This window comes from Oncorhynchus gorbuscha, linkage group LG25, assembly GCF_021184085.1.
Source record: "Oncorhynchus gorbuscha isolate QuinsamMale2020 ecotype Even-year linkage group LG25, OgorEven_v1.0, whole genome shotgun sequence".
In the NCBI taxonomy this organism is placed as follows: domain Eukaryota; kingdom Metazoa; phylum Chordata; class Actinopteri; order Salmoniformes; family Salmonidae; genus Oncorhynchus; species Oncorhynchus gorbuscha.
Window position 1 is genome coordinate 5,615,790 of NC_060197.1, and position 27,976 is coordinate 5,643,765.

Consider the following 27,976-nt stretch of genomic DNA (forward strand, 5'->3'; position numbering starts at 1 on the left):
AACCTCTATGGAGAGGGCGGTATTACATTTTCCTTGGTTTTTGGCCACACTGCTACAGCTCATGCTGTAGATTTGCCACAGCTTTAAGCTGTAGTTGCAACAGGCATTAGTAAAGGCAACAGCAATACAGAGAGAGAGCCCAGCCCAGAGCCAGTTCCTGTCTATGCACGGGTCTCCTTTCTACAGTACTATAAACATGGGGATTAATCTATAAACCCTTCATCAGCTGCGGTTCCATGCCATCATTGAAATCTGTTTATCACTTTGTGGTTACTGTCGACTACTATATCAGCCTTAGGCTGCAGGACAACAAGAATCCCCTGCCATGAGCACACAGGTTGCCAATGAAATTGGCAGTGAAGAATTCAATATCAAAATGTTCATATAAACTAGTCAATTTGGCTATAGGTCTATCCAGTCCCATCCACTCTCAATTATTTGCATAAAGATATTAATCCCGCGGTTGTTCGGTTTGACAGGACCATTGGGTCAGTCCGATGGAGCAGCGGCGCGGGAGGTAATCCCCTTTCCTCCCAGCCACTCCCACCGACGGGCTCTGTGCTCTCACTCGCCCGTTTAGCTTGAGTTGCTTCTGATGCTGCAGCTACCGTAGTCGCTATATCTCCCCATAACAGCAGTCATGGCGACAGAGGTCCAACCGCTCACTCTGGATCGAGGTAAGACGCACAATCGTCGGATTCGCTTTCTTGTTGAATTATTTCTGGATCCCGAAACTTGAGCGAACGATGCATTGGCGGACCACATTTAAGTTGAAACTACTATAGGCTATTATATCATTTTTACATTCGTCAGCTTATATTTATCTCTCGCTGGATACCGTTATTTGCTGGGAATAAAATGTGTGGACCGTTTGGTGCGCACTCTGCAAAATTGGATAAAACGGCTTAATTAAATAATGCTGTTCAGCAATATTATAACGAATGTGTTATCAACGCACAGTATTACATCCCACTGCATATGAATAGAGTGGATTTATCGCTGTTATGTAACATCCAATAGAATATTATCTCGCTGTATTCTTCACTTCGTGATTGGGAGAAATAATGTATTGCGCGCAGGAATCCAATCACGCTTTAAATCCTTACTTCTCTACACATCAGACAACTTTTGGATGGGTAGGCTTAAGAATATAAAACAAACAGCTTTTTGAATTGGTTTATATGTTTCTTGAATCGAATTGTAATTTGGACAGTGAACAAGAAAGGGGCACAGGTCTTCACCCCATAGCATACCTGTTGTCGACAGTGAAAAACGAATTCACCTGCGGCATTATTTTAAAAGGAAGGTTGAGTCCACAATGTAGTCTACCTATAGCCGCCTACGTCATATTTCGGAGTAGTAATAGGTCGACTTGCACGCGGACTTCAGATGATGTTGCTTTCCTACAGTAGCCTGCATGTCCAATGATAACGGATGGATAGCTTCTGATAGCTTCTCCTGGCTATTCTTTCATTTTGATATTCGAAACGGGGACCATGGGGAAATCAGATTAAATGTGTAGCCTATAGAGTGCTTAAAACGAATCCGGTGGTGAAATGCATTAGTGTGGCTGCATGGCACAAACGAAAGGGGTGGTGTTAAAAATAGAGAAAGATGATACATCTGGGAAAAGTAATGGGCATGGGCCCACTTTGAATGATTGCCACAACAGTTAGTGACCGTAGGAAAAACTGTAAACGCCGTGGAATAAACAACTCACGGGAATGTAGAAGGCAAGAGGATACAAACATCTGTCTAAATTGGAAAATGACAAATGGTGACCTCTCTACGTTGTGTTGAACACAGCATTGCGCATGAGTAACCGAGCCTGGTTGTTATCATGAAGGATGGAATGGATGTAAACCGAACGAGGATCATCAGCGAGTGACCTGTCTTTATACCCAAGGAATAACGGATAATATAACGGTTTTATTCACATTTTTTAAACATTGGCTCATTTGAATGATTTACAGTCAATTCAATGCTCAGTGGCAATTAGATTCATTATTGCAGCAACTGTATACGAGCTTGTATACGAGCTTGAATGGGGAGTGGGTGGCTGTATACGAGCTTGAAGTGGCTGTATACGAGCTTGAATGGGGAGTGGGTGCAAGGGCAAAAACATGATACAGGGCAAAATGATAAACAAGAAGCTGCGCTCTGTTCCATGAGGGGAAGGAACATTTCTGGCATTGAGATTCTATTGATAAACAAGCCATTCATTATATGACACATTGGGGAAGAGTTTTGTTCTCCCCAGTTAAACTGAAATATGTGTGCCAGTATAGGCTACTCAAACCTTTCCATTGGGTTTACATAGGTAGACTAGTGAGTCAGAGCCCCTATCATTTCAGAGAGGACATTCAGGTGGCTGCTGTATCCACATGCTCATTAAGTGGCCACTGCCCCGCAGCAGTGATCATGTAGGGGATCATAATGATAGCTTTACAAGAGCTGTCATTGTCTTTGCACAGAGTCCTTTGTCGCTACTGCAACTAGTGAAGAAACACTGTAATTTATATTGAAAAGAAGCCTGTTTCTTTGTTGAACGCATGATGTGTTAGGGATTTGTCACAAACACACGAAGAGGCGGGAAACTCGCATTGTGCTTTGAGGTCATGACTGCACTTCCTGCTATTGTCTCAGGAAATGACTCAAACGCCACTGTCCTGTGGAGAAACAGCCTGTGTTGGAACCTCCCTGCCCATGGCACCAAAGTTCTCCATCAACGATTGACTCTCATTCAAACACTAACCGGCACCAGGCATGCCAAGACTATTGAAATTGATAGAGATACTGAGCGAGTTCTCATCAACTGTATGCCATGAAGTCCTAATAATATCAGTCAGGCTGAGGCTGTACAGTAATCACAGTGAAATGTGTTAGTGCTCTTTCTGCCAGATATTTGCTGATGGAGAGGAATTTGAGATATATTCCTATCTATTTGCTGATTGAGCGGTGTAGTAAGACACAGATGCTCAAACAGGTTTCTGTGCCATCTGAAATTACAGTGGAATTACTAAGATTCCAAACATCGAGGGCGAGCAGAAGCTTGAAATCTGGAAGTCAATACTTTTTTTTGATGCTCTCCGTGCATGGTTTATTGCCGTAATAAATATAGAACAACCGCACATTTCCTTGCAAGTTATCGCTGATCCCTTGTTTGAGTCTATTCACAGGGGAGAAAGGGCAACACACTGTAGCCTGCTCAGGGCCCTAAGCATGTTGTCTCACCATACTGCAGACAGGCTTTGCTTTGCTTGCAGAGGTCACTGGGTTTGTTTATTGTTGCGCAGCCACCTTCCTCTTGTACCTTGCTTTGGGTGATAACAGAGAGGAGGGATTACAGGTGAGGTGAACAGCCAGCTCAGCAATTTCATCAACGGAGAGCTGTTTAGAATGGCACAGCTCTGGGTAAGCTCTCATTAGAACCACAGTGAAAAGAAATGTCATTTGTTTGGGATGGACATCTGCCAGGTAATCAGTCAGAGGAAGGGAGACAAAAACAAAGTTCAGAGTGTTATCCGCTTCTGCCTTAGGCTAATGAGCCCTGATGGGGACAGTCTAAGGAGTGATTCATTTTCCCAGGAATGTCACGGCAGGGCCATTTAGTGTTAATTCACTCGGCTTATGAGGGGGATTGATAAAGGGAGGTGCGTCCATTTAAAAAGCTCTCCTGTTGAGGAGCTGGCCTTGTGTCTGGCAAGCCCCTGCTGGCCTGTTCCTCTACTCATCCAGAGAATGAGCACAGTAGAGTTTTTTTGTGTGGTAATTTCAGCGTGGTTGCCAACGGCAGAAAGGACACGCGGGTCAAAGTGGGAAGTGGCAGATGGCATGGCCTCTCCGGGGCAATTTATTCTGGCATGTGTAAGTCAGCCATTCTGGTAGTGACAGTGTTAGGGCACTGCTCTGGGAAACATTACATGTGGGAGTGAGGAATAGCTCAGACTAGTCTTGAATCAATCAGCTATGAAACGATTCTCTATTAGGACCTTAGACGTCCCAGTAGATGTGGAGAAGATGCACCTGCGTTGCAGTCTCTGTTTTCATCAGCCCCACGTCTTAATGAGCCAGCTGAGTTAATTGGACATGCTTATTTACACCGCACAGCATTTGTATTGAAACAACGTGCAGATATTGGAAAATATATTCTATTCAGCTATGCTCTTTATTATCAACGGGGCAATTATGTGATGATATTGGAGCACTGCCCAGTTTTTCAAACAGCTCAAAATCATGTTTAGACTTTTACTCAAGTGTAGAAAGCAGTGAAGCACTCACTGTTTAATACTGCGGCGTGGAAAGGCTTGGACCCCAGGAAGAGTGAAATAAGCCGTGGCTAAGGCAGGACAGCACAGACCTGGTGTGTTTCAGCACAGCAGCATTGTTACTGCTTGTTGTGGTCTTCACATGTATTTATGACACATCCAGAGTGATGGCTGCATTAGTAGATCCAGTCATCAAAGCAGAGCAGAAAGGGAACTCTGTGTATTTGAAAGGCTGACACATTCTGGAACTGGTGATTGTTTTAGACACCATGCTGTTTATAGTTTGAACGTTGTGTTTCATCAACATAATACCATCATTTCTGTGGTCGTCCGTCATTGATTACATTTTAGGAAATCTCAAGGTAACACACTGCACAGTACTGTATATTATAGATTTATCACTAAACGTCTTTACATTGTCAGTCACAGAAACAGATTTATCACTAAACGTATTTACATTGTCAGTCACAGAAACAGATTAACCACCAAACATATTTACATTTTCAGTCACAGAAACAGATTAACCACTAAACGTCTTTACATTGTCAGTCACAGAAACAGATTAACCACTAAACGTCTTTACATTGTCAGTCACAGAAACAGATTTACCACTAAACGTCTTTACATTGTCAGTCACAGAAACAGATTTACCACTAAATGTCTTTACATTGTCAGTCACAGAAACAGATTTACCACTAAATGTCTTTACATTGTCAGTCACAGAAACAGATTTATCACTAAACGTCTTGACATTGTCAGTCACAGAAACAGACTGTAGTGGACTAATAGCTTCTTAGATACGCACTATTAATTGATTGATTCCTCTTGGAAATGGCTCTTTAGAGGACACTGCATTCAGTAACACTTCAACAGCACTTTCAGAATATTTCTCTCCCAAAGTTGGGCACTCTCTAAAACACCTTCATCGTTGCCTTAGAACATGAATGAGAATGAGTATAAATCTTTTATTTGTTGTGTGCCTCAAGAAATCTTTCCCACAAAGAATTCAGATATAATTTATATTGGCCTTTGTTCTATTGCTTTTACTTCTGTCTTTATTACTGTTAGGGACACATACATCGGCCCATTAGGAATGTATTCATACGTACACTGAAGGACGCACAGTATCATTTTGGTTCAAGTTGGCCACAGTGATTTCAGTAAACAGTCAGTTTGCTTCACTCTCTGTTGTAATTGGAGACGGATGATAAACCTTTCAAATAGAGAAATGTGTCATTAACCAGTCAGGAGTGATTGTTGAAATAGAAAATGGTAGATGAGAGCCCTATGTGACCGCTCCAAAGAACACGTCTCGTTACTTTCAGCTCAACCAATCAGGCAATGGTAATGTGTTCTCACTGCTGTGTGGCAAAGAGAAGTTAAAGTAGGTCAGATGTTTGGCTAGTAGCATCAATGTTCCTGACTACTCAATGCATAGCAATGTATTGGTGTTTCATATTTTATTTAGTTATAGAATACCGAGGCAAGAAACATGCCTCTCCAACTTCACAGATTACTGCATTGTCGGAACTAGAAGCACAAGCATTTCGCTACACTCGCATTAACATCTGCTAACCATGTGTATGTGACAAATAAAATTGGATTTGATTTGATTTGATTGGATACATGTGAATTAGGAGTTGTATGTTTCATTTTTAACAACCATTGTTTTGTATTCCATCTCTTGCTCCCATCCTTAATTACACTGCCAATAAGAGCAACAGTATCACCTTGACACCTTTGTCTTCCCTTGAGAATATGTGTCAAATGAAACAGGATCATTTATTTTATTTTATTACAAACAGTGCTCATGCCTTGCAGAGGTTCTAATGGCAACATCGATTTGCAGTTGTGCCGGCGTTAAAGCTGAACATACAGTAACTGCTCTTTAAATATGTTCATTTTGAGGTGGAGGGAGGAAGGGTGAGTCCCACAGATGTTGCGGACATCTGGACCCCCTGAGTCCATCTCTAGAGTTGGTGAAGCGCCAAGGGGCTGAAGTCTCATTGGAGTGTGGAGAAGAGGAACGACGAGCAGAATGCTAATGGTTTAGTGGTTGAGTGAATCCATCTCAGTGGAGTGAGGACAGTGGTTTGAGGACAGTGGTTTGAGGACAGTGGATTGAGGACAGTGGGGTGAGGACAGTGGAGTGAGGACAGTGGGGTGAGGACAGTGGGGTGAGGACAGTGGGGTGAGGACAGTGGAGTGAGGACAGTGGATTGAGGACAGTGGAGTGAGGACAGTGGAGTGAGGACAGTGGAGTGAGGACAGTGGGGTGAGGACAGTGGAGTGAGGAAATCCAAAGAGAGGTTTTCTAATGAAGTGGAATAGAGAGAGAGGGCCAGATCCATGCATACTCTCAAGCTCCTCTCTCAGATGGGTTGGAGTGTTAGTTAGTAAGGCAGGCCAGAATCGTGTTGGCTGACTGTGTGTTACCCTCCAGATGTACTGTAGTTATTAATGGAGTGGCTCCGGCTTGGTAACGGGCCACGCCGTGTGGGCGGTGAGGGTATTCTTAGTGGTGTGTAGAGCTACTCTTTCAAAGCGGTTTGCCTTTGTATTAGTATTGTAGGCTGAGGGATTTGCTGTTGGTGGTGTAGCTCAATATTACCATGGTTTTACTGGTCTGTGTGTGTCTACATAGCCAACTATAATAAGGACTTGTGTTCTCAGCAGTCTCCTAGGTGATGTGGCTGAATGCACCACGCAGGGAGTTGATGTGACGCGTGGCGTTGTAACGTGTCTTATTTGGGAGTCGTTGCAGACTAAGCTATGTGGATGTGACGTAACTCTGTGCCTGGATTCCCATAGTCATTGAAACTGCAAATCACCCAGGGCCGCCAAGTCAATCTTATACCCTGGGGGTTTATACCCCTTAGATCACACACAGGGGAAACCATTTCATGTCTCACTCCTCCCACCGTAGACAAAATACAGTATTCCAGCAGAAATGCCTGACGTAGGCAGCTCCTCACAGGACTGGATGGTGTTCTATTACTGCTGCATGTTCTACACCAATTATCACACGACACTATCCACGGTCTGTCCAAGACATTCTGTCCACAAATAGCCATCTACTTCTTGAAACAAATCGACGCGACAGTGCTTCCAGAGGGGATGAGCTAGCAGACCAAGGGAAGCAGGGTGGATGATGGGCATGATATGTGTCGCGATGCAGCAAATGAAATGCAACTGCTGGAGAGGGGAGGCTTTTATGACCGATTACCTCTAATAACTCTAGGAGCAGGAGAGGCTCTGCTGTAGTCTAGCCCTCATCACTGGTCTAGGGGGATAACAACTGTCACATCTGGTAGCAACAATCCCTATTCACTGCTGGGCTGTTGGCTGACTGGGCTCAGACACTGGACAGTCTGAATAGGGGAGATGGGGCATGACATTTATGGCGTCGTTACGGGATTTGCGTTTTTTTTGTTAGTCAAATATGGGTCTAAAATACTGCTTTTCCGGACTGCTTTCTCCTTTCAAACAACTTGATACCTGAAATCCTTCCCTTTCGCAATCAAACACGTTTAGCTTTACTTTTACAAAATAGCTTCTTAGCCTATAACCCAGTTTATTTCAAAGAATACATTTATTTAATTCCCCAGACCGAAGTTGAAAGCCAAACTACTTGAAAGTGGTGCTGAACAGGTGGAGAATACCAACTATTGCTTTTGAGTACAAAAACTGACGTCCCGAGAAATCCCATATATCAACAAAAATGTTTTAGAAATCTTAAATCTTTGATGTGTTGCTCGATTTCGGAGGCCTCGTCAGAGACCTTGACGTGGATGAAGAAATTGGCGCTAATGAGAAAATGAGAGCAGGCAAAAGCTCTCCTGATCTGGCTCTGACCTCGCTATAATGAGAAATAAACGCTCATGAAACTACTGGAATAATACCAGCAGATTACTAGCCACTCATTAGTGCAAAGCTAACTGTTTTTTACAGGTATGGTACAGAATATTGTACAACTTCATTCACCTTAGGGACTCATTAGAAATTGGAAATTCTGTACATTAGCTACATTACCATTGTAGGGGTAATGTAAAGTAGTAATGAATACTGTTAGATCCCTCCATTCACACTCACAGGTTTGGAGAAAAGTGTCCTCTTTCCTGTGTCCGACTCTCTATGGACCAGCTTTAATTCCGCTCTCGTCTCCCCGTAGCTTAGGGTTCTTACCAGAACAGGCTGCCTCTAGGGTAGACTACACCAGTAACTGAAAGGCCGCCGGTTCAAATACCCAAATCGACAAGCTGGGGGGAAAAAATCAGCCGATGTGCCCTTGAGCAAGGCACTTAACCCTAATTTGCTCCGGGGGTGCCGTACTACTATGGCTGACCCTGTATAAAAAAAAAAATTCACTGCACCTATCCGGTGTATGTGACAAGAAAACATGTTATTTTTGTACATCGTTTAGAACATCCTATGTAATATTATCTGTGCTATACAACACCATCATTACAGAAGATGCTGAGTGGAGTCGTGGAGTTTGATGGATGCCCTGTAAAGATCTCCCTGACAACACTTTGTGGCTTGAAGTAACCAATCCTGATGGAAATCGACCCCACCATTTCTTCTGGTTTAATGTAATCCACGCTGGTTCTCTGGGTATCATGTTCTTTGTCCATGTATACTTGTGTACTAACAGTAAATGTTGTGCCCTTGTAGGTCTGTTTGACTGCCTAATACAGGCACAAAACAAACCTGCCCAAACAACCCCCGGTTCTATGTATGCAGTTCTCCCTCCTCTTACCTAGTTCGCCCTAGGTCTGTAAAAGGTAATAGCTTTTCTGTCTCCTCTCTGCCTCACCGGGTTACACTAGATTGTCTTCCGTCTCAGTCCAGCCTCCCTGGGTTCGGCGTGATGTTTATAAAAATGGTCGGTTGTTTACCTCTCTCTGTTGGTGTGGTGCAGAATGTGGCGCTAGTTCAACACCAGGGTAAAGGTGTTTAAGATGATTGTTTAGAATCCTTGCACCTAGCCTCAGTATACACTTGCTGTTCCGATGTAGTTGGATATTTCTAGCATTAATAAAGTAGACTCACTTAACAATGTTTCATTTCTCACACCTAAGCTATATTATCAACTCCAATACAGCATCTTGCAATTTCCCTTCTGGGTGGCACTGTGTCACTGTGTTCGACATCAAGCTCGGTAGGAAAAATATCAAATCTGTAGCTGATTACAAGTGGTTTGATCATTTTCGAGCAACTCGCTGATCTTTGCACATGCTCAAGGGATAAAGGGTTGACAGATGCACATTATCCACCAACTGCTTTTTATTTAGTTTCGTCTAGAACAACTGACCCAACGAATTAGGCTGAGCACCAAATCCCTCCTCTCCCCTTCCAGCATGTACTCTCATTTCTTTAATTTTCCCTCTAAGAGTGTGAAATAATCTGCTTTACTCTGGATTTCTTCACCGGATGATAATTAGGAGTGGAGAGTTTACTAGACACAGGAGTCAAAGTCTTTAACTCAGAGGCATCATGGGTTTGTTTTCAAGGATCTAATGCTCGTGGTGCCTGCTCCTGCCAGGAATCGCTCGCTTTGAACGGAACAATTCCCTTCCCCGAAGTCTGCCCCCCATTTTCTCATGCATGGAGCAGGCCTAATGCAAACTATGCTGGGATTTCTCTCTCTCTCTTGTTCCCCTAGGCCTTGACGTTTTTTTCCATTATCCTCTCTATCGATTCACTCCGGACTTCTTTTTCAAGGCTGAGGTTAATGTAATTCAATGGGGCATTTTTTTCCTTCTTGTCATTTCTCTCTTTCACTCTCTCTCTCTCTCTGACTTTCTCCACCTCTCTCTACCTCTTCCTCTCTCTCCTACTCTTTGCCTCTCCCCCTCTCTCCTCCCTCTCCCTTTCTCTCTCTCTCTCTGTCAGATGTGGCCAGGGCGATTGAGCTGCTGGAGAAGCTACAGGAGTCCGGAGACATCCCGGGTCACAAGCTCCAGTCCCTGAAGTTGGTGTTGCAGAGTGAGTTCTGCACAGCCATTCGAGAGGTGAGTCGATTCCCCTGCACCATGGCCCCAGGGTCCTTTTCCTCCTGCCAACACAGGGAAATTGACCACCGGTGACTGATGGTTATTTGAATGAATACATGTGGCTACACAACAATGCATACTTTTAGGAGTGTTTTCCCAGACGTGGTCAGCTCAGATACACAGACTGAAGGATAAGAGGGACATCAATACAGACTGAGGCCATCTAGTAGGAAATGTAATCTACCAGAGGAAATGTCAGGGTGGGCTGGCCCTTTCATTGGAGAGCAGGATGAGAGAAGCCTGGCCTGGGAGTCAGGCAGAGACACTGGAGCCTGGTGCTGCCTGGTGGTGGGGGAGGCGTCATGTCTCTGCCAGGAGAAGCAGCTAGGCAGCACCCTACAGACTAGGTTACAACAGCTGGCCATTGAGAGGGAAAGAGCGAGAGAAACACTTCAACCACCAACAACACATCCAGTCACCAGGGAAACTAGAGAGGATCCGCTTGGATTAGATGCAGAGGCTGACGTGGCCATAGTTTCCGGTCAATTACGCCCTTGTGTGAGCTGACACTTTGCCACGGTGCAGAATGGCTCTTTCTCGTAGAGGTCTGACTGCTAGAGGAGCTGGAGAATGAAGATGAGTGGTCGTGGCCATGATGATGATTGCTGTTATTACAGAGATCGTTATCAGCACATACAGTTACGCTGCAACATTCAACAGCTGTGGTGTTCACGTCAGTGGTTATTGGACTAACAGACCCCCAAGGCGATAAATGCTCCCATGTCTTTATGGAAGATCAGAGAACATGGTGTTTATGTGAATAGCGCAATAGCTTGCCATACATGAGAATATCACGTGTTTACAATCCAGCAATGCTGTCACAACCCCTGCATTCACTTTCCTAGCACATGCACATTTTCCCCAGACTATGGACAGTGACGAGCATCGCAAAACACTCCCCCCCCCGGCTCGCTCTTAATACCCTGACATAGCAGGACTAGACTGCTGAGCCTCTTTGAGCTACATTGGTGAGTTAATCGTAATGCAATCACCCTGTTCTGTGCTGCAATATGTCTGCAGATGGGAAATCTTTGTCGTTGAGAGAGCCACGTCGTGGGGGTTCTAACCAAAAGGAGACTGTATTCTTCAAAACAACTTTATTATTAGATTTGCAAAAATGAAGCAATCGATAACAACCACTCAAACATTGCCACCATTTTGTCCGTTCCGTCCTGCATGTTGTTTCCACACGTCTAGGTTCCTGTAGATTGTTAAAACAGAATGTCACATACTGCAGTCACACCTAAACGGCTCTTATCTGTACGCCCAGACAAATGACTAAGTCACACAAGACAAGCCTGTATCAGCAAAATACTAACGTATAACAATGTACAACTCTCCAAGTAAAAACAGCATAGTATGTTCAATTAAACACCATAGTAGGTCATTAAATCATTTCATCCACAGCTATTACAGGAAGATTAAAGGTTGCTTCAGAGCCATATATTGTTGTGCGGTATTGGGATTCACCTGCGTGTCATTTCATTAATGCAGATGACCTATACTGCGTTGAGCTGGGGCCACCAGGTATTGTAATTGAACGATTTGATTTGTTCCCCTCGTCTCATATCTGCTGGTGAAGCTCATTTCATGGTCTGATGAGCAGACAAAGAATCCCACAGACCAGGGTAGCTTGATCATGTCTCTACTGTAGAAGTCAGAGGTGATCCGGCTGAAAACCTTCTTCACAGTGTCAATAGTATTTACAGCCACATGATTCAGCCTAGCTATGGGTGAGGGGGTTAACTGGCTAACTGTTGATAGGGGAAATTGATGGGGGATGGAAATGCTTGCTAAGGTGAAAGACCCACAATTACAGAGAGATGGAGTGAGGAGGAGCGTTGCTCTTCCCAGCCTTGTCTATCAATGACATCTCAGAGCTCAGGGAATGTCCCTGAATGAGTTGTCAGAGTCAATCTGCTTTGCAAATGGAAAGGGAAGGACACCAGGGAAGACGACTGGGAGCGCTAGCCAGCTGGAAATGATGGAGTTCATGATGATTTCCAGCCACTCTGTTGGCTTGACTTAAAGCGTTATGCATATCAAGAACAGGTCCTGACGAAAATCATCCGAGATGCCCGAGCAAACGATTCATTCCACACATGAAATCAAATCATGACTTTCATTAGTCACAAAACAATGCAGGTCATTTTTCCTTGCAAAAAAAAAAACATAGTCTGTTCCAATGAACTGAATCAATTATGTGATCATAGAGTTGTAGTAGCCTGATGATAATGGAACAGGGCATATGAACATGGGTCTCACTTTGAATTCATATGAAGGAAAGGATTTGTGTGCCGCTCCATTGAGGGCAGACCTTTAGTCTCTTACTACATTTACTGTGAGCTGAAGGCTGAAAGCCACTTCATTTAATTATCTCTGTGTGTTTAATATTCTCTCTTTGTGTCATGCTGACAGAGCGAGGGAGGTCTGTGAATGAACAGTTATTAAATGCCATTTTGCTTCTACCAAAGGACCCCTTTAAACTCAGTCAGCTAGAGAGAGAAGGAGAGCTCTTCAAGCTCTCTCTCAGTCTCATCCTTCCACATTTTGCTCTCCACTCCCCGACTCAGTAAAGAGAGGGAGACGGTCGGGGAGCCATGGTTACACGCGTCGTGCCAGGCACCTTCCGGGCAGCTCTCTCCACTATCAGGCATTGTGTCGTCCTCGTAAGGCTGGCGGTAGACGGTTAGCCCCCAGCCCATCAAGCACAATGAGCCTTCCACAGAGGTTAAATAGATCTGGGTTAATGAAAGCCTGCCGTGGTTTACGCCCAGTGAACCGGAGAGTCAGGAGAGAGGGGGAGGAGAGAGAGAGAGAGAGAGAGAGAGAGAGAGAGAGAGAGAGAGAGAGAGAGAGAGAGAGAGAGAGAGAGAGAGAGAGAGAGAGAGAGAGAATATTCAGGAGGGACAGGAAGAAAGTAGAGTTCGGAGGTAAAGATGGAAGCGTAGTAACAGGAGGGGGAATGGGGTAGGAATGATGTCTTCAGGAGTGCAAGTCTTTCAAATCTCATTCTCTCTCTCACACGCTCTTTCTACATGCATGTACAGTGCCTTGCGAAAGTATTCGGCCCCCTTGAACTTTGCGACCTTTTGCCACATTTCAGGCTTCAAACATAAAGATATAAAACTTTATTTTTTTGTGAAGAATCAACAAGTGGGACACAATCATGAAGTGGAACAACATTTATTGGATATTTCAAACTTTTTTAACAGATCAAAAACTGAAAAATTGGGCGTGCAAAATTATTCAGCCCCTTTACTTTCAGTGCAGCAAACTCTCTCCAGAAGTTCAGTGAGGATCTCTGAATGATCCAATGTTGACCTAAATGACTAATGATGATAAATACAATCCACCTGTGTGTAATCAAGTCTCCGTATAAATGCACCTGCACTGTGATAGTCTCAGAGGTCCGTTAAAAGCGCAGAGAGCATCATGAAGAACAAGGAACACACCAGGCAGGTCCGTGATACTGTTGTGAAGAAGTTTAAAGCCAGATTTGGATACAAAAAGATTTCCCAAGCTTTAAACATCCCATGGAGCACTGTGCAAGCGATAATATTGAAATGGAAGGAGTATCAGACCACTGCAAATCTACCAAGACCTGGCCGTCCCTCTAAATTTTCAGCTCATACAAGGAGAACACTGATCAGAGATGCAGCCAAGAGGCCCATGATCACTCTGGATGAACTGCAGAGATCTACAGCTGAGGTGGGCGACTCTGTCCATAGGACAACAATCAGTCTTATATTGTACAAATCTGGCCTTTATGGAAGAGTGGCAAGAAGAAAGCCATTTCTTAAAGATATCCATAAAAAGTGTCGTTTCAAGTTTGCCACAAGCCACCTGGGAGACACACCAAACATGTGAAAGAAGGTGCTCTGGTCAGATGAAACCAAAATGGAACTTTTTGGCAACAATGCAAAACGTTATGTTTGGCGTAAAGCAACACAGCTCATCACCCTGAACACAGCATCCCCACTGTCAAACATGGTGGTGGCAGCATCATGGTTTGGGCCTGCTTTTCTTCAGAAGGGACAGGGAAGATGGTTAAAATTGATGGGAAGATGGATGGAGCCAAATACAGGACCATTCTGGAAGAAAACCTGATGGAGTCTGCAAAAGACCTGAGACTGGGACGGAGATTTGTCTTCCAACAAGACAATGATCCAAAACATAAAGCAAAATCTACAATGGAATGGTTCAAAAAGAAACATATCCAGGTGTTAGAATGGCCAAGTCAAAGTCCAGACCTGAATCTAATCGAGAATCTGTGGAAAGAACTGAAAACTGCTGTTCACAAATGCTCTCTATCCAACCTCACTGAGCTCGAGCTGTTTTGCAAGGAGGAATGGGAAAACATTTCAGTCTCTCGATGTGCAAAACTGATAGAGACATACCCAAGCGACTTACAGCTGTAATCGCAGCAAAAGGTGACGCTACAAAGTATTAACTTAAAGGGGCTGAATAATTTTGCACGCCCAATTTTTCAGTTTTTGATTTGTTAAAAAAGTTTGAAATATCCAATAAATGTCGTTCCACTTCATGATTGTGTCCCACTTGTTGTTGATTCTTCACAAAAAAATACAGTTTTATATCTTTATGTTTGAAGCCTGAAATGTGGCAAAAGGTCGCAAAGTTCAAGGGGGTCGAATACTTTCGCAAGGCACTGTATCTGTATGTTCCCTGGAGCTTCACAACATCAACTGAGGGCAAAAATAACACAGCAATTTGTTCCATGTTGTGACTGTTTTTTTTATGTTGTTGGAGATTATTTTCCCCCAATGAATTATCAGAACAGAAGGTTAAGTTCATTCATTGACAGTGTTGTCAGACTGAGTTCAACTGGGTTCATTATGGTCAACCTAAAAAGCTCCAATATCTTATTTTTGTAAGTGAACTACTTGCTCAGAACAAAATGCAATTGATTTATTTGGTTGTTGGGAATTGTAAGCTTGAGGTTGTTATTTTATTTTCACATCAACAATGGACTTTGTTTTTCATCAGTCGGATATACCAAGGCTTCACGAAACCACTTGTTTTATTGTTGAAACACAGATGAAGCACGTTGAAGTCGCAAAGGGGCAAGGGCCTTGTTTTGCTCCAGCTCATCATACAGAAATATTGAATGATGGTTGAGCCCAGAAAACACAAGCTCTCCTTTGTAGAGAGTAGAGACATACCGAGGTGTGAGCTGATGAGTAAAATCCCTATTAGTTTCCATTCCAGCGAAAAACAATACCACGAAAAAGCTTTCAATTCACTGCACAGGAGGAAAAAAAACAAAGTCAATGTTGTTCTTCAAGAAGGGTTTGAGACGTTACAATTGAATTTGGTTTGCTCGTTGAATAATTCAGCAGTGGTTATAGTGGTAAATCCAATTTGCACTTCAACTCGTGGATGTTTGTGCATATAGTTAAGCAAATTACAGATTGAAATAGCTTGACCTTTATTGTTATTCACGTGTTTCCTAGACACAATTATCCTGACTCACAGCAAGGCATCCACTGAGACCTTGAATACACAACAGTCCATACATCTTAAGTGTATGTAAATCAGGCTCACAATGATGGATGGATGCTGTATCTTAATGTGAAAAGCGATGCACTGAATTTTTTTTTTATAGAATGGACCAGCCGCAAGCCTCTTGGCTAAAACACGCAAAGGATGTGGGATAACATGAGTCACATCAAACAATTACATGACCCTGTATGGGGATTTAGGCCAATGTCTCATGTAATGTTCAACACTGCACCACTAGTCAGAGCATTCGTAATGTTTCGAGTTGTTTCTGTTGGATCACCAGAGGAAGGTGTCATTTTTTAAAATGTATTTATTGTACCTTTATTTAACTAGGCAAGTCAGTTAAGAACAAATTCAAATTTTCAATGATAATGTCATACTGTACACTGTGGGGGCTATTGTAAATGGTGTCGAAACAGTATGTCATATTCTGTATAGAAACGACTATGTATAGAAACAACTATAGAAACGTATAGAAACGTATATAGAAACGACTATGTATATAGAAACGACGATAGAAAATGGCTCTTTTACACCTGAAAGCTTTCCACTGGCACATAATGCTGACTCCTCTTTAGCGGAGGTTAGAACACACTGTAGATGTGGAAGAGGTGTCCTGGAATAAGGTCCCAAGATGGTGTTCAATATTGGAAATCAAAGAGTTGCTCAGCTGAAAAACAAAGAACTGCTTTTTGACTGTAACACCAGAGTTCCACTAGTGTATACACCCTTAAGTTATACTAGGGACGTTGTGATTCCATAGCTAGGGCCAACAGTGAGGACTTGTGAAGAGTGGAGTCAGCAACCTCTGCATAATCAATACAGTTGCTTTGCGAGGTGTTAAACATCATTCACAGTTAGCCATTGTTATGTATTACTGAACAAAAATATAAACATGTCAATTGTTGGTCCCATGTTTCATGAGCTGAAGTAAAAGATCCCAGAAATGTTCCATACGCACAAAAAAGTCTATTTCTCTCAAATTTTGGGAACAAATTTGTTTACATCCCTGTTAGTGAGCATTTCTCCTTTGCCAAGATAATCCATCCACCTGACATGTTTGGCATATCAAGAAGCTGATTAAACAGCATGATCAGGACACAGGTACACCTTGTGCTGTGGACAATAAAAGGCCACTCTAAAATGTGCAGTTTTGTCACAACACAATGCCACAGAGGACTGAGGGAGCGTGCAATTGGCATGCTGACTGCTGGAATGTCCACCAGAACTGTTGCCAGAAAATGTAATGTTAATATCTCTACCATAAGCCACCTCCAATGTTGTTTTAGAGAATTTGGCTGTACATCTCACACCGCAGATCATGTGTAACCCAGGACCTCCACATCCGGCTTCTTCACTCGTGGGATCATCAGAGACCAGCCAATTGGACAGCTGATGAAACTGAGGAGTATTTATGTCTGTAATAAAGCCCTTTTGTGGGAAAAACTCATTCGGATTGGCAGGTCCTGTCTCCCCAGTGGGTGGGCCTGGCCCCAAGTGACCTCCCAGGACCACTCATGGCTGCACCCCTGCCCAATCATGTGAAAGATTAGGACCTAATGAATTAGGACCTATTTCAATTGACTGATTTCCTTATATGACTGATTTCCTTATTACTGTAACTCAGTAAAATCATTGAAATTGTTGCATGTTGTGTTTTTATTTTTGCTCAGTATATTAATAATGCCCGAAGAGCCCCAGTGGCCTTGCCTTGACCCAAAGTCAGGTCAGATCCACTGAGCCATGGCCCAGTAAGTACCAGGAGCTGGGCCATGGAGCAGGAAACAGACAGGTCTGATGCTTTTTGGTAGAACACCGGGGTAAATCCTCAGTGGAAATTCACCTACAGTACCAAGAGTCTTAGCTGCACTCGCTACTCCGTTCCAAACTCCACTCTCTTCAGTTTATTTACTCAGTGCCATGTTACCCGCATGAGAGAAAACCAAAAGGGGTAGTAGCGCCACACCACAGTGTCCTATGAGTATTTTGTACTTACTGATGCACCACGGTTTGCTTATGCTAATTGTCGTAGGGACCAGATGTTTGAGCAGCCTTAAGGGCAGTAAGTAGCAGGAGGCAGCAGGATCAGGCACTAAATAGTGTGCAGTTTATTAACAGCGAGAGGTGGACCCAGGTGGATGAAGAAATCCAATGAATATCTACATAATCTTCGGAGGTATTTGCAAAATAAAACACTCTCAAAATACAGGTTTGAATTGAAATCAAAAACCTAACCCTGCCAACTACCAAGTCTGGTAGCCTACGACATGGATTGAACATGCAAGAGACTTGGAGAAATGTAACAGACAATTCAAAAGGTACTGAGAAAATACGCTCATGGTTGGTCCATTTTTCTCTCTCTTTCAGGTGTACCAGTACATGCATGAAACAATCACAGTCAATGGCTGCCCGGAGTACCAGGCACGGGCTACAGCGAAGGTGAGCAAACATCTCAGACCGGCTTAGCTGTATTTACCACACCTGAGGCCGAAAGATACTGTACAATGTAGCCGAGATACACAAACACCCATCATGTCGCCTTCAGATGATCAAAGACTGGAGCCGGTTTGGTGTACAAATGAATGACTCATTAGCAGACCTTGGATGTAAACACTTGAGAGGTTCCACCAATGAGTCCCTCCGCCACCGCTCATTCATAGTCCTTCTGAGGAGAGCTTCTTTTGTGGAGGAGAATAAAGCAAGCAGATCTCTAACAGTGAAAGGGGGACAGGAAAAGAGGGAATCAAGAGGGAGGGTGAGATGAGAGAGAGGAGTGCATCTCCGTCATCTCCCAGTGTTCACAAAACATCAGAGAGGGAGTGAAGAAGACATGGGGCAACACAGGGAGGTACGCACACTGACTGATTCAATTGGCTGCTCCTTCCAGAGACTGGGCACTCAGAGGAGTAGGACACGGATTGATTGACAACACTGGGCAAGCAGGATGAATGGATAAGTAGGCCCGGTGTGGAGTACAATTCCAAAGGGCTCTTTTTTTTGTCAGCGAAACGTCGTCTCTTCAATCGCTTTGCAAAACTTTGACTGTGGTTCAGTCCCTTTCTCAAGGAGAAGTAAACGGGGTAACCTTTTTTCCCCGACTTTAATCAGACTGTGGATTGTGTTGTGAATTTCCACCTTGGATGAAAGGTATGCAAAGACATAGCTTAGGCATATTGAAGGACACCACTGTATCCGATGTTGATGGAATATCAAAATACTCTTTCTAGCCTGCTCAGATCAAATGGTTTTGAGGTTGATGGCACGCTGCTGTTACAGCGACGTGTCCTTTTCATTTCCCTTCGAATATCCATCATTTGTTGAATATTCAAGGTCCCTGTTCAACATTATAAAGTACATATTCATAAACAAATCATTTTATTTTCAAAGCTTATTCTGTTTTGAAAGAGATAATGTAGATAGGTCTAATCAAACTGCTTTACAATTCATGAAAGAGGCCTTGGGGCTTGTATTTGACAGTGTTAAAGTAAGCCAGATTGTCCTTATGACACTGTTTACACAAGAAAGCAATGACGACAGCATGACGTGCCTTTCAACTTGTCCTTGACCATCACCAGTCTTTTCAAAAGCATATTAAATGTAGCCACCAGCGGAGCAGCAATTAACACAGAGCAAAGTCCGTTCACTGGCTTCCACGCCCACGGGAGTGATTTCAATCGATGACATCGAAATGAGATGGTGCGCTGCTTTTGAAAGTGCTGCCCTCCTGAGAGTTTCCCGTTTAGCTGAGCCGGTGCTTGTTTCATCAGCCTCCTCTCCAAGTACATCTCAAGTACATCACTGACCAAAGATCTGGAGGGCAGCACTCAGGGCATTTCACATGAATCACTTTAAGTAGGACACCGGGGGCTTAAAAAACGGGGGCTTAAAAAACGTGTTATAGTCCTATGGAAAACCAGGGATCCCTTGATACACCAGCAATCTTGAGGCATTAGCAGGGTAGATGTTATTTTAGATGCCTTTGCTGTAGTGTTGCTGGTGAGCGTTCACCAATTAAAATGTGTTCCACCTGAGAACATGAGCACTTGATTCAGTTTATTACCCAGTTAATTGAATCAATTCCAGACTGTAATTCCTGGCCTGAGGTTCTTATCTTTTATCTTCTAGAGATGGGAGACCACTTAGTCTATGGTGCTCCAGAGAAAAGACTGAGCTGAACTGATGGCTGATGATGATAACATTTTATGAAATGAAGTAATTTCCATACGGTACTGTGACATTACTTGGGCAATTTCCCAGTATGCTGTAATTTGTTTGGTTCGCCCCAAACACGCTTTTGCATTTGGAGGAGGCAGCCATATACCATCTAGTTTCTTCCTCTCGGGAAGGGAGATACATTTGTGAAGGTCAATATGCCGTTAGCCAGAGAGGGGATGGTGGCCTACTGAACACAGTGCTTCTTTACTCACAGTGGGAGAGAGAGATGGAGAGAGAGAGATGGAAAGGGGGGGGACGAAAAAGTGGAGGATCTCAGGGCTTTCACCTGCTAGGGAAAACTTTGGATCCACATACACCAAGCTTTGAAACAGAGGCCTTTTTTCCCTGCAGTTTCCCGAGAAAGTATTGCTCAATAATAATGAGACAGACTTGACAGACCGGCACCTGTGGCGATGTACATCTGCTGTTCCTTTCCCAGGCTGGGCTAACAAGCTCCTGCACACTTTGTTTCAGACGACAAGGAGAGGAGAAGATTCGTCTAGAACATGAAAGCCATCCCAAGCCAGTGGAATTTAATGAAGCAGGCTCACAGAGATTTAGTTTAGTGGGGGTGGAAGTTATCTCGCTTCTTCTTCTCCAGCTGCGACAGATATGTGCTAATTCATGTTCTTACAGAGCCAGAAAACATCTCACATGGCTATACAATACATCACCTTGGCTCTGACTTTGTTATTCTCAGCCCTACTGGACGTCTCTAAGCCCATTTAGAGAGAGGTCAGAAGGTCCCACCCTCAGAGTGAATTTAAGTCTGTACACTTTGGTTCTACATTGCTCCTGGGTATGGGAAAGTTTATTTGGCTGTTGGGAAATGCAATCCCAGTTCACTTAGTATCGTCATTATCTAATCTATTTGTGTGGTAGACAGAATAGGGTGGTATAGGGCTTGGAGTTAGTGCTGAACACACCAATAATGGTCTGATCGTTACCATCTCGCCTGTCTCTCTCTGCAGGCCACAGTTGCAGCCTTTGCGGCCAGCGAGGGTCACTCTCACCCCCGAGTGGTGGAGCTGCCCAAGACGGAGGAGGGGCTGGGCTTCAACGTGATGGGCGGCAAGGAGCAGAACTCTCCCATCTATATCTCCCGCATCATCCCAGGGGGCTTGGCTGAGAGGCACGGGGGCCTGAAGCGAGGGGACCAGCTCCTGTCTGTCAATGGTGTGGTATGTATTGCTTATTTACTATTACCGCTAGGTTTGGTTACATGGTCAGATCTTCCTGACCACGTGAACCAACCAGGAAAAACTCTGTACCCTATTTATGATATTCAGTGAATTTGCATCTTCTGCATTACGAATCCCAATCACTGCTGTATATTTCCAGGTATTCATTTTCTCATCTTTCTTGACTTTTTCTGACAAGCCACATCCGAGCAGGGAAGCATTCGGTCTAAACCTTGAGTCAAACTTTCAGAATATTGATAGGGTCCTGCAGAGTGATTGGTTTTCTGAAGCCTAAACAAAAAGAGGCTTATAGTGAGCCAACGTCCAAGATAAAGGAGAGCTATCTATGACTAAATGACTAAAGCAATGGGCAACAACAAACGCTATATCAAAGCGATCGTTTTTTAGAAGAAGCAAATGTCACCATGAGCAAAGTGTTCCAAACTTCACACGGCTTAGCGGTTTGGCCATTCAAAGTCACTCCTTGCCGAATCCTATTCCGTAACTCTCCATTTACACCATCAAATGAAAACCAATTTACATGGTGAAGTCAGGATGTGTTTGGAATTAAAACTGCCTTCAGACAAACACTAATCAAACGTGTGCTTTCAAAAGCAATCTTCATAAAGGAGTCATTTGATTTCCGTGACATCCAGAATTTTAATGTGAAAATATACAGTACCAGTCAAAAGTTTGTACACGCCTACTCATTCAAAGTGTTAAACAAATCAGAATATCTTTTATAGTTTAGATTTTCAAAGTAGTCACCCTTTGCCTTGATGACAGCTTTGCACACGCTTGGCATTCTCTCAACCAGCTTCACCTGGAATGGTTTTTCAATAGTCTTGAAGGAGTTCCCACATATGCTGAGCTCTTGTTGACTGCTTTTCCTTCATTCTGCGGTCCAATCCCAAACCATCTCAATTGGGTTGAGGTCGGGTGATTGTGGAGGCCAGGTCATCTGATGCAGCACTCCATCACTTTCTTTCTTGGTCAAATAGCCTTTTCACAATCTGGAGGTGTGTTGGGTCATTGTCCTTTAGAAATAGTTTATTTGCAGAAACCATATATGCCTGATTCATGCAGTCTCCTCTGAACAGTTAATGTTGAGATGTGTCTGTTACTTGAACTCTGTGAATAATTTATTTGGGCTGCAATCTGAGGTGTAGTTATCTCTAATGAATTTATCCTCTGCAGCAGAGGTTACTCTGGGTCTTCCTTTCCTGTGGCGGTCCTCATGAGAGCCAGTTTCATTGTAGCGCTTACTGCTTTTTGACATTTTCCAGATTGACTGACCCTCATGTCTCAAAGTAATGATGGACTGCCATTTCTCTCTGCTTATTTGAGCTGTTCTTGCCATAATATGGATTTGGTCTTTTACCAAATAGGGCTATCTTCTGTATACCCCCCCCCCCCCCCCCCCACTGCAGCAACTACCCAACCCGCCGTCCCTGCCTCTCCTTCACCCAAATCAAGACAGTTCTGTAAGAACTGCAAAATATGGATCCCAACAAATCAGCTGGGCTAGACAATCTGGACCCTTTCTTTCTAAAATTATCAGCCGAAATTGTTGCGACGAGAGCATAAAGGTTGCAGTGGTGGGTAATACAGTTGAAGTCGGAAGTTTACATACACCTTAGCCAACTACATTTAAACACTGTTTTTCACAATTCCTGACATTTAATCCTAGTAACAATTCCCTGTCTTAAATCAGTTAGGATCACCACTTTATTTTAAGAATGTGTATTGTCAGAATAATACGAGAGAGAATGATTTATTTCAGCTTTAATTTCTTTCATTACATTCCCAGTGGGTCAGAAGTTTACATACCTGTACACTCAATTAGTATTTAGAAGCATTGCCTTTAAATTGTTCATCTTGGGGCAAACGTTCCAAAATAATTTGGGTGAATTTTGGCCCAGTCCTCCTGAAAGAGCTGGTGTAACAAAATTGACAAAATTGAAATGCATTCCAAGTGACTACCTAATGAAGCTGGTTGAGAGAATGCCAAAGCTGTCATCCAGGCAAAGGGTGGCTACTTTGAAGAATCTCAAATCTCAAATATATTTTAATTTATTTAACACTTTTTGATTCCATACGTTATTTCGTAGTTTTGATGTCTTTATTATTTTTCTAAAATAGTACAAATAAAGAAAAACCCTTGAATGAGTAGGTGAGTCGAAAATGTTGCTTGGTACAGTATATTACTCTGGGCTTGAGGAGGAAATACTAATTATACCAAATATGCAATGCTTGTTGAACTAAGTAGCAATACATTTGGACTTCCATTTCAAACCTAATTGGTAGTAACCATTTAGAAACTGAAGCTGCTGCTGTGTAACTGTGTCATTGTTGCTTACATAGAAGTCCCTTTATTTCTCTGTCCATGCCAATTAAGAAACGGAGGCAGACTTCAGAGACCACATCACTAAAACACTAAAACATTGCCACCACATTTCTTAAATGTGCTGAGTCTCTTCTCTTTCACTGCATCTCCCCAGAGTGTGGAGGGGGAGCACCACGAGAAGGCAGTGGAGCTTCTGAAGGCAGCCAAGGACAGTGTGAAGCTGGTGGTACGCTACACGCCCAAGGTCCTGGAGGAGATGGAGGCACGCTTCGAGAAGCTCCGCACGGCCCGCCGCCGCCAGCAGCAGCAGCTCCTCATGCAAGCCCAGCAGCAGCAGAACCTCACTACCCAGCAGAACCATATGTCGTAGGTGAGGCTTTTCATTGCTTTAAGGGTGGGGGACCATAGTCTGGTGCCAGATCTATTTGTACTGTCTTACCAACTCCTATGGGCATTGCAACACCAAGGATGACTGTAGTTGTTGGCAAGACAGCACAAACAGATCTGGGACCAGGCTAAGGGGCCACCAAGGAGAAGGACCACACAGCTGAAACAGTAAGAATACCAGTCCTCTAAACTGGCTACATATTCAACAAACTATGATTTAATTTAGACTCATACTGTTTTAAGGATCTGACAGAGATGTTTCATTTCCGTCATTTAGCAGACACACTTATCCAGAGCATACATTTTCTCACTTGTCCCCCTTGAGACTCTAACCCACAACCATGGTATTGCAAGAGCCATGTTCAACCAACTGAGCCACACAGGACTCTTTAGCACCTCAAAGGTTTTTGGGGAATAGGGTGAACTGACGGAGGCGGGTATTGTCTGGAGATACACATTGCACATTCGAAACAGTAACAACGTTTAAAACGCAACGAATGCCTTTGAAAACTGCCTATGTGGCATCGATATGAGTCAGAAACAGTTATTCTAGTGTCCAAATTGACTACGTAGCGTTTGGAACATGTGTGTAACACAACTGGTAAATGGAGGATGGGTATTGATTAAATGAAGTATATTTGCCCATTAACATGGGGTGAACAGCTGCAGTGATTGCTCTCTACCAGTGAGACAGACCTGCCCAGCAGCCTGACTTGGTTTACATAAGACAACATGTTACGCATTTTTTTAACTTGAGAAATACTGCAACAAACACCTTAGTGAAATGTAAAATTGCGCAAATACAACATGAAATAGGCTTCTGCATCTACAGTGCCTCATGGGGGACAGACATCATTAACCAAGCGTGGAATTGGTGCGGAAACAAACCTCCAAGACTGAAATCTTGTTTTTCTAATGAGCAACAGAAAAAAACAGAAGTGCCAATCGACGTGTTCAGTGGTTCTTTAAAACACATTGGGCTCTTTATACCCAGAGAGAGCACCGGAGAGGCTCCTGTCAGAGAGGCTCCTACTTCAGAATGATACCAGGCCTTGTCCTTTGGGTAAAAGTTACAGAGGATTACATCAAGCGTTTCATTTTTTCATGAAACATATGCTTGCTGCACACATTAAGGTCCTGGAATGAGCTCTTAATCTATGTCAGGGTGTTTGATAACTTAGCAGTTGCAATCCCCTGTACAGTCTTCACCGTCCAAGTTGTGTCAGTAATTCAGCCGCGTGGCTTGTGAGTTATTTTTGATATGGCTGAGCAAATAAGAGCTCACACTCATGGGATGCTACATGTTTTATAACACATAACCACAGAGCAACGTTGAGGCAGACTTGTGGTTAATACAAATATACCCCGTCATTGCTTAGATTTCTGGAGGTGATAAAGCAAAAATAAGGACAACTCTGAAAATAGGTAGTAGTAATATCAAGCCTGTCTGGGCCTCTGATGAAGCTATGACACGTTGCTGTGGCTAATTCAACTGGGGCATTCTTTAAAGTGTACCCTTGACATACCTCCACGAGGCACATCACAAAAGACTTAACACCACCCGCAGGCTAAGGGATCCTCAGTGGCACTGATGGTTTGATAGTAACCCTCCTCGTGTAGCCCTCGTTTAGCTCGGGGAGGTATGTGTGAGCTTGTAGACCTGTGCAGTAGAGGCATGGAGTGGGGACTGAGCAGGGATCATGTTGTATCAACCCTGGCATGCTGACTACAGGGCTTTGCCACAGGGGCCAAGAGGCCGGTGGCCAAGCAAGCGACACGCGCGGCAAACAGGCTGCTAGGTGGCAAAGCACCATGGAATCTGTTCGTCATGTAGCCTTCCGCTCTGATTCGCTGCCCGGCCATTCTGTCTCCTCTCACATACCTGGCCAGGCTGACCAAGGCCGAGGACAATAAGCTCTGCTATATCTCTGTTCTCAGTAGTGGGAAAGCCACAGACATGTAGCCATTTCCTGCTGTCAAATGACCTAGTGGCCTCATGGGGGGAATGTTATTCATATTTTTCATAATTTCATAATTAATAAACATTATTTCTAAAACCGACCGAAAATCCTGTTTTTATGTCAGACGGTTTTGTTATATTTCAGTCTTCTGTGATGTATATAAAGTGTATTATTGGGAAGCAAACTCAACATTGTATACATTTCAACTCTATATCTGACATGGTACAGGTGTCTTCCTTCTTAAAAGTCCATAATCATCTGTGTGAGGTGTATACTTTTGTTTCAAAGTAGATTTGTTTAAGATTACCAAGAAACACTCTGTGTGACGCTGATTTAGCCCACTGCAGTAAAAGGTTCATTCACAATCCTTTTTAATGGGCTTTTCACAGTTCAATGGGCTTTTCGCAATTCACAGCAGAGTACACTACACTTTTTTTGTAACTCATTCTACCAGAATATGACATTAGCATCCCACTTTACTGACCTTTCAAAGTACTGACTTGTCAAATGGTTTCAAGCATTGCTCTCAGCTGTTCTTACATCTATCCCCACAGACTGTTCCAAAAGAAGAAGTAGTGAAGGACACCGAAAGCAAGGTTCTAAGTCCATCTCTGTGCGGAGGATCCCGGAGGAACCACCTGGTAGAGGAGAATATGATACTGTTAAGCAGTGAAGACTCTCTCTCGCCCTTCAATGTACTACCAACAGAAAGAAGCAAAACTGAATGATATGTGTTCTGAAATGTAAACAATGGTGCTTGTGACTTGAGACATTGGAGGCTAGCACTGAAACCCATCCTTTTAACTTTTATTTTTGTTTGTGTTCATTTTAAGTTTTCCTCTAACAGTTGAAAGTTGTGACCCTCCTCAATGTTCCCCCTTGTCATTTGTGATAGTTTATTTTTGTTATCTGTTTTGAATTCATTTCACTTGTCTCCTGACTTTGGTTTTGCTATAGCTTTGTACAGTGATATTGTTTATTCTATGGGAGCTTGTGTCTGTGTGTGAATGAACATTGCTTTTTTGTGTCAAACTGGTCCTGCTTTGGATAAATGTGAACTCTTTTTTTTACCTTATATATTGCAGTGAGAAAATATTTTGTATGGAAACTTGTAGATTTAGCAATAACAGACTTTCGTTGGTTTTACATTTCACATAAAAGTAACGATTAGAGATATAGGGTATGTGGTAAAGATACAAAAGTTAACCATGTAATACTCGGTCAACTGTATCTTATGCACTGTGTGTCATAAGGCAGCTTCTGCCATTAAAATCAAATGGCTGTTAAAAGAGGAAGAGAATGTGGAATGTTCTCGGTCGTCTTATCAATAAGGGACCTCTGTTTTAAACTCTCTCCTTCAACTCTCTACCTATTGTCTGACGTAGTATTCTCATGACAAGTAACCGTATTTAAGTATAACAAGTTGCACTGTGGATTCATTCAAAGCTATTAGAAAACCAGTTGATGATCAAGACTGATCAAAAGGAGTCTTATATCTGTAGTACTGTCAGACAAACAATACATTGGATGGTTTTCCTAGTAGCAAACTCTAGTATGTATGTTCTATATAGGCCGAGTTCCTTTGTGGGTGGGTATTGAAGTAGTACAAGATCATTTGACAGGCATACTGTGTGCAATGTGCCATCCTGATAGTCCAACCAAATTGGGCTATGAACGTGTTTTGTCCCTCAACTTTTGAGCAGTTCATCTTTTGCCTCTGACAGATCCCTTTTGTACATTTACTTATTCTCTTTCTAATTCACGACTTGCATTTTTTTATGCTGGACGTACTGTACTTCCTGACTGGACGTACTGTACTTCCTGATTCGACGTACTGTACTTCCTGATTCGACGTACTGTACTCCCTGATTTGACGTACTGTACTTCCTGATTGTACAGAAAAAAAAGACAACACCAGGTGATATGCAATTGTTATACATATTATATTTGTATAAATAAATATATGTGCGTGTGTACAATGATGACTTTATTGACCCCAAACTGATTCTTCTTCTACTGTGTCTATTGTGCTTGTCTG

The 27,976-nt window shown here is 43.1% G+C and overlaps 1 protein-coding gene across 3 annotated transcripts; it reads left to right on the forward strand.

Moving 5' to 3' along the window:
• The first annotated feature begins 521 nt into the window (after window positions 1-521).
• LOC124014558 (protein lin-7 homolog A) lies at window positions 522-27,923 on the forward strand. Of its 3 annotated transcripts, none has more exons than XM_046329705.1 (6): window positions 522-677; window positions 10,164-10,282; window positions 18,215-18,286; window positions 21,034-21,243; window positions 23,745-23,956; window positions 26,493-27,923. In XM_046329705.1, exons 1-6 carry the CDS (start codon window positions 641-643, stop codon window positions 26,512-26,514), a joined length of 672 nt encoding a protein of 223 aa, XP_046185661.1. In that variant the 5' UTR covers window positions 522-640; the 3' UTR covers window positions 26,515-27,923. The 3 variants fall into 3 exon arrangements, with proteins under 3 accessions (XP_046185661.1, XP_046185663.1, XP_046185662.1); XM_046329706.1 differs by having other exon boundaries at window positions 523-677; window positions 23,745-23,960; XM_046329707.1 differs by lacking the exon at window positions 18,215-18,286.
• The last annotated feature ends 53 nt before the right edge of the window (window positions 27,924-27,976 follow it).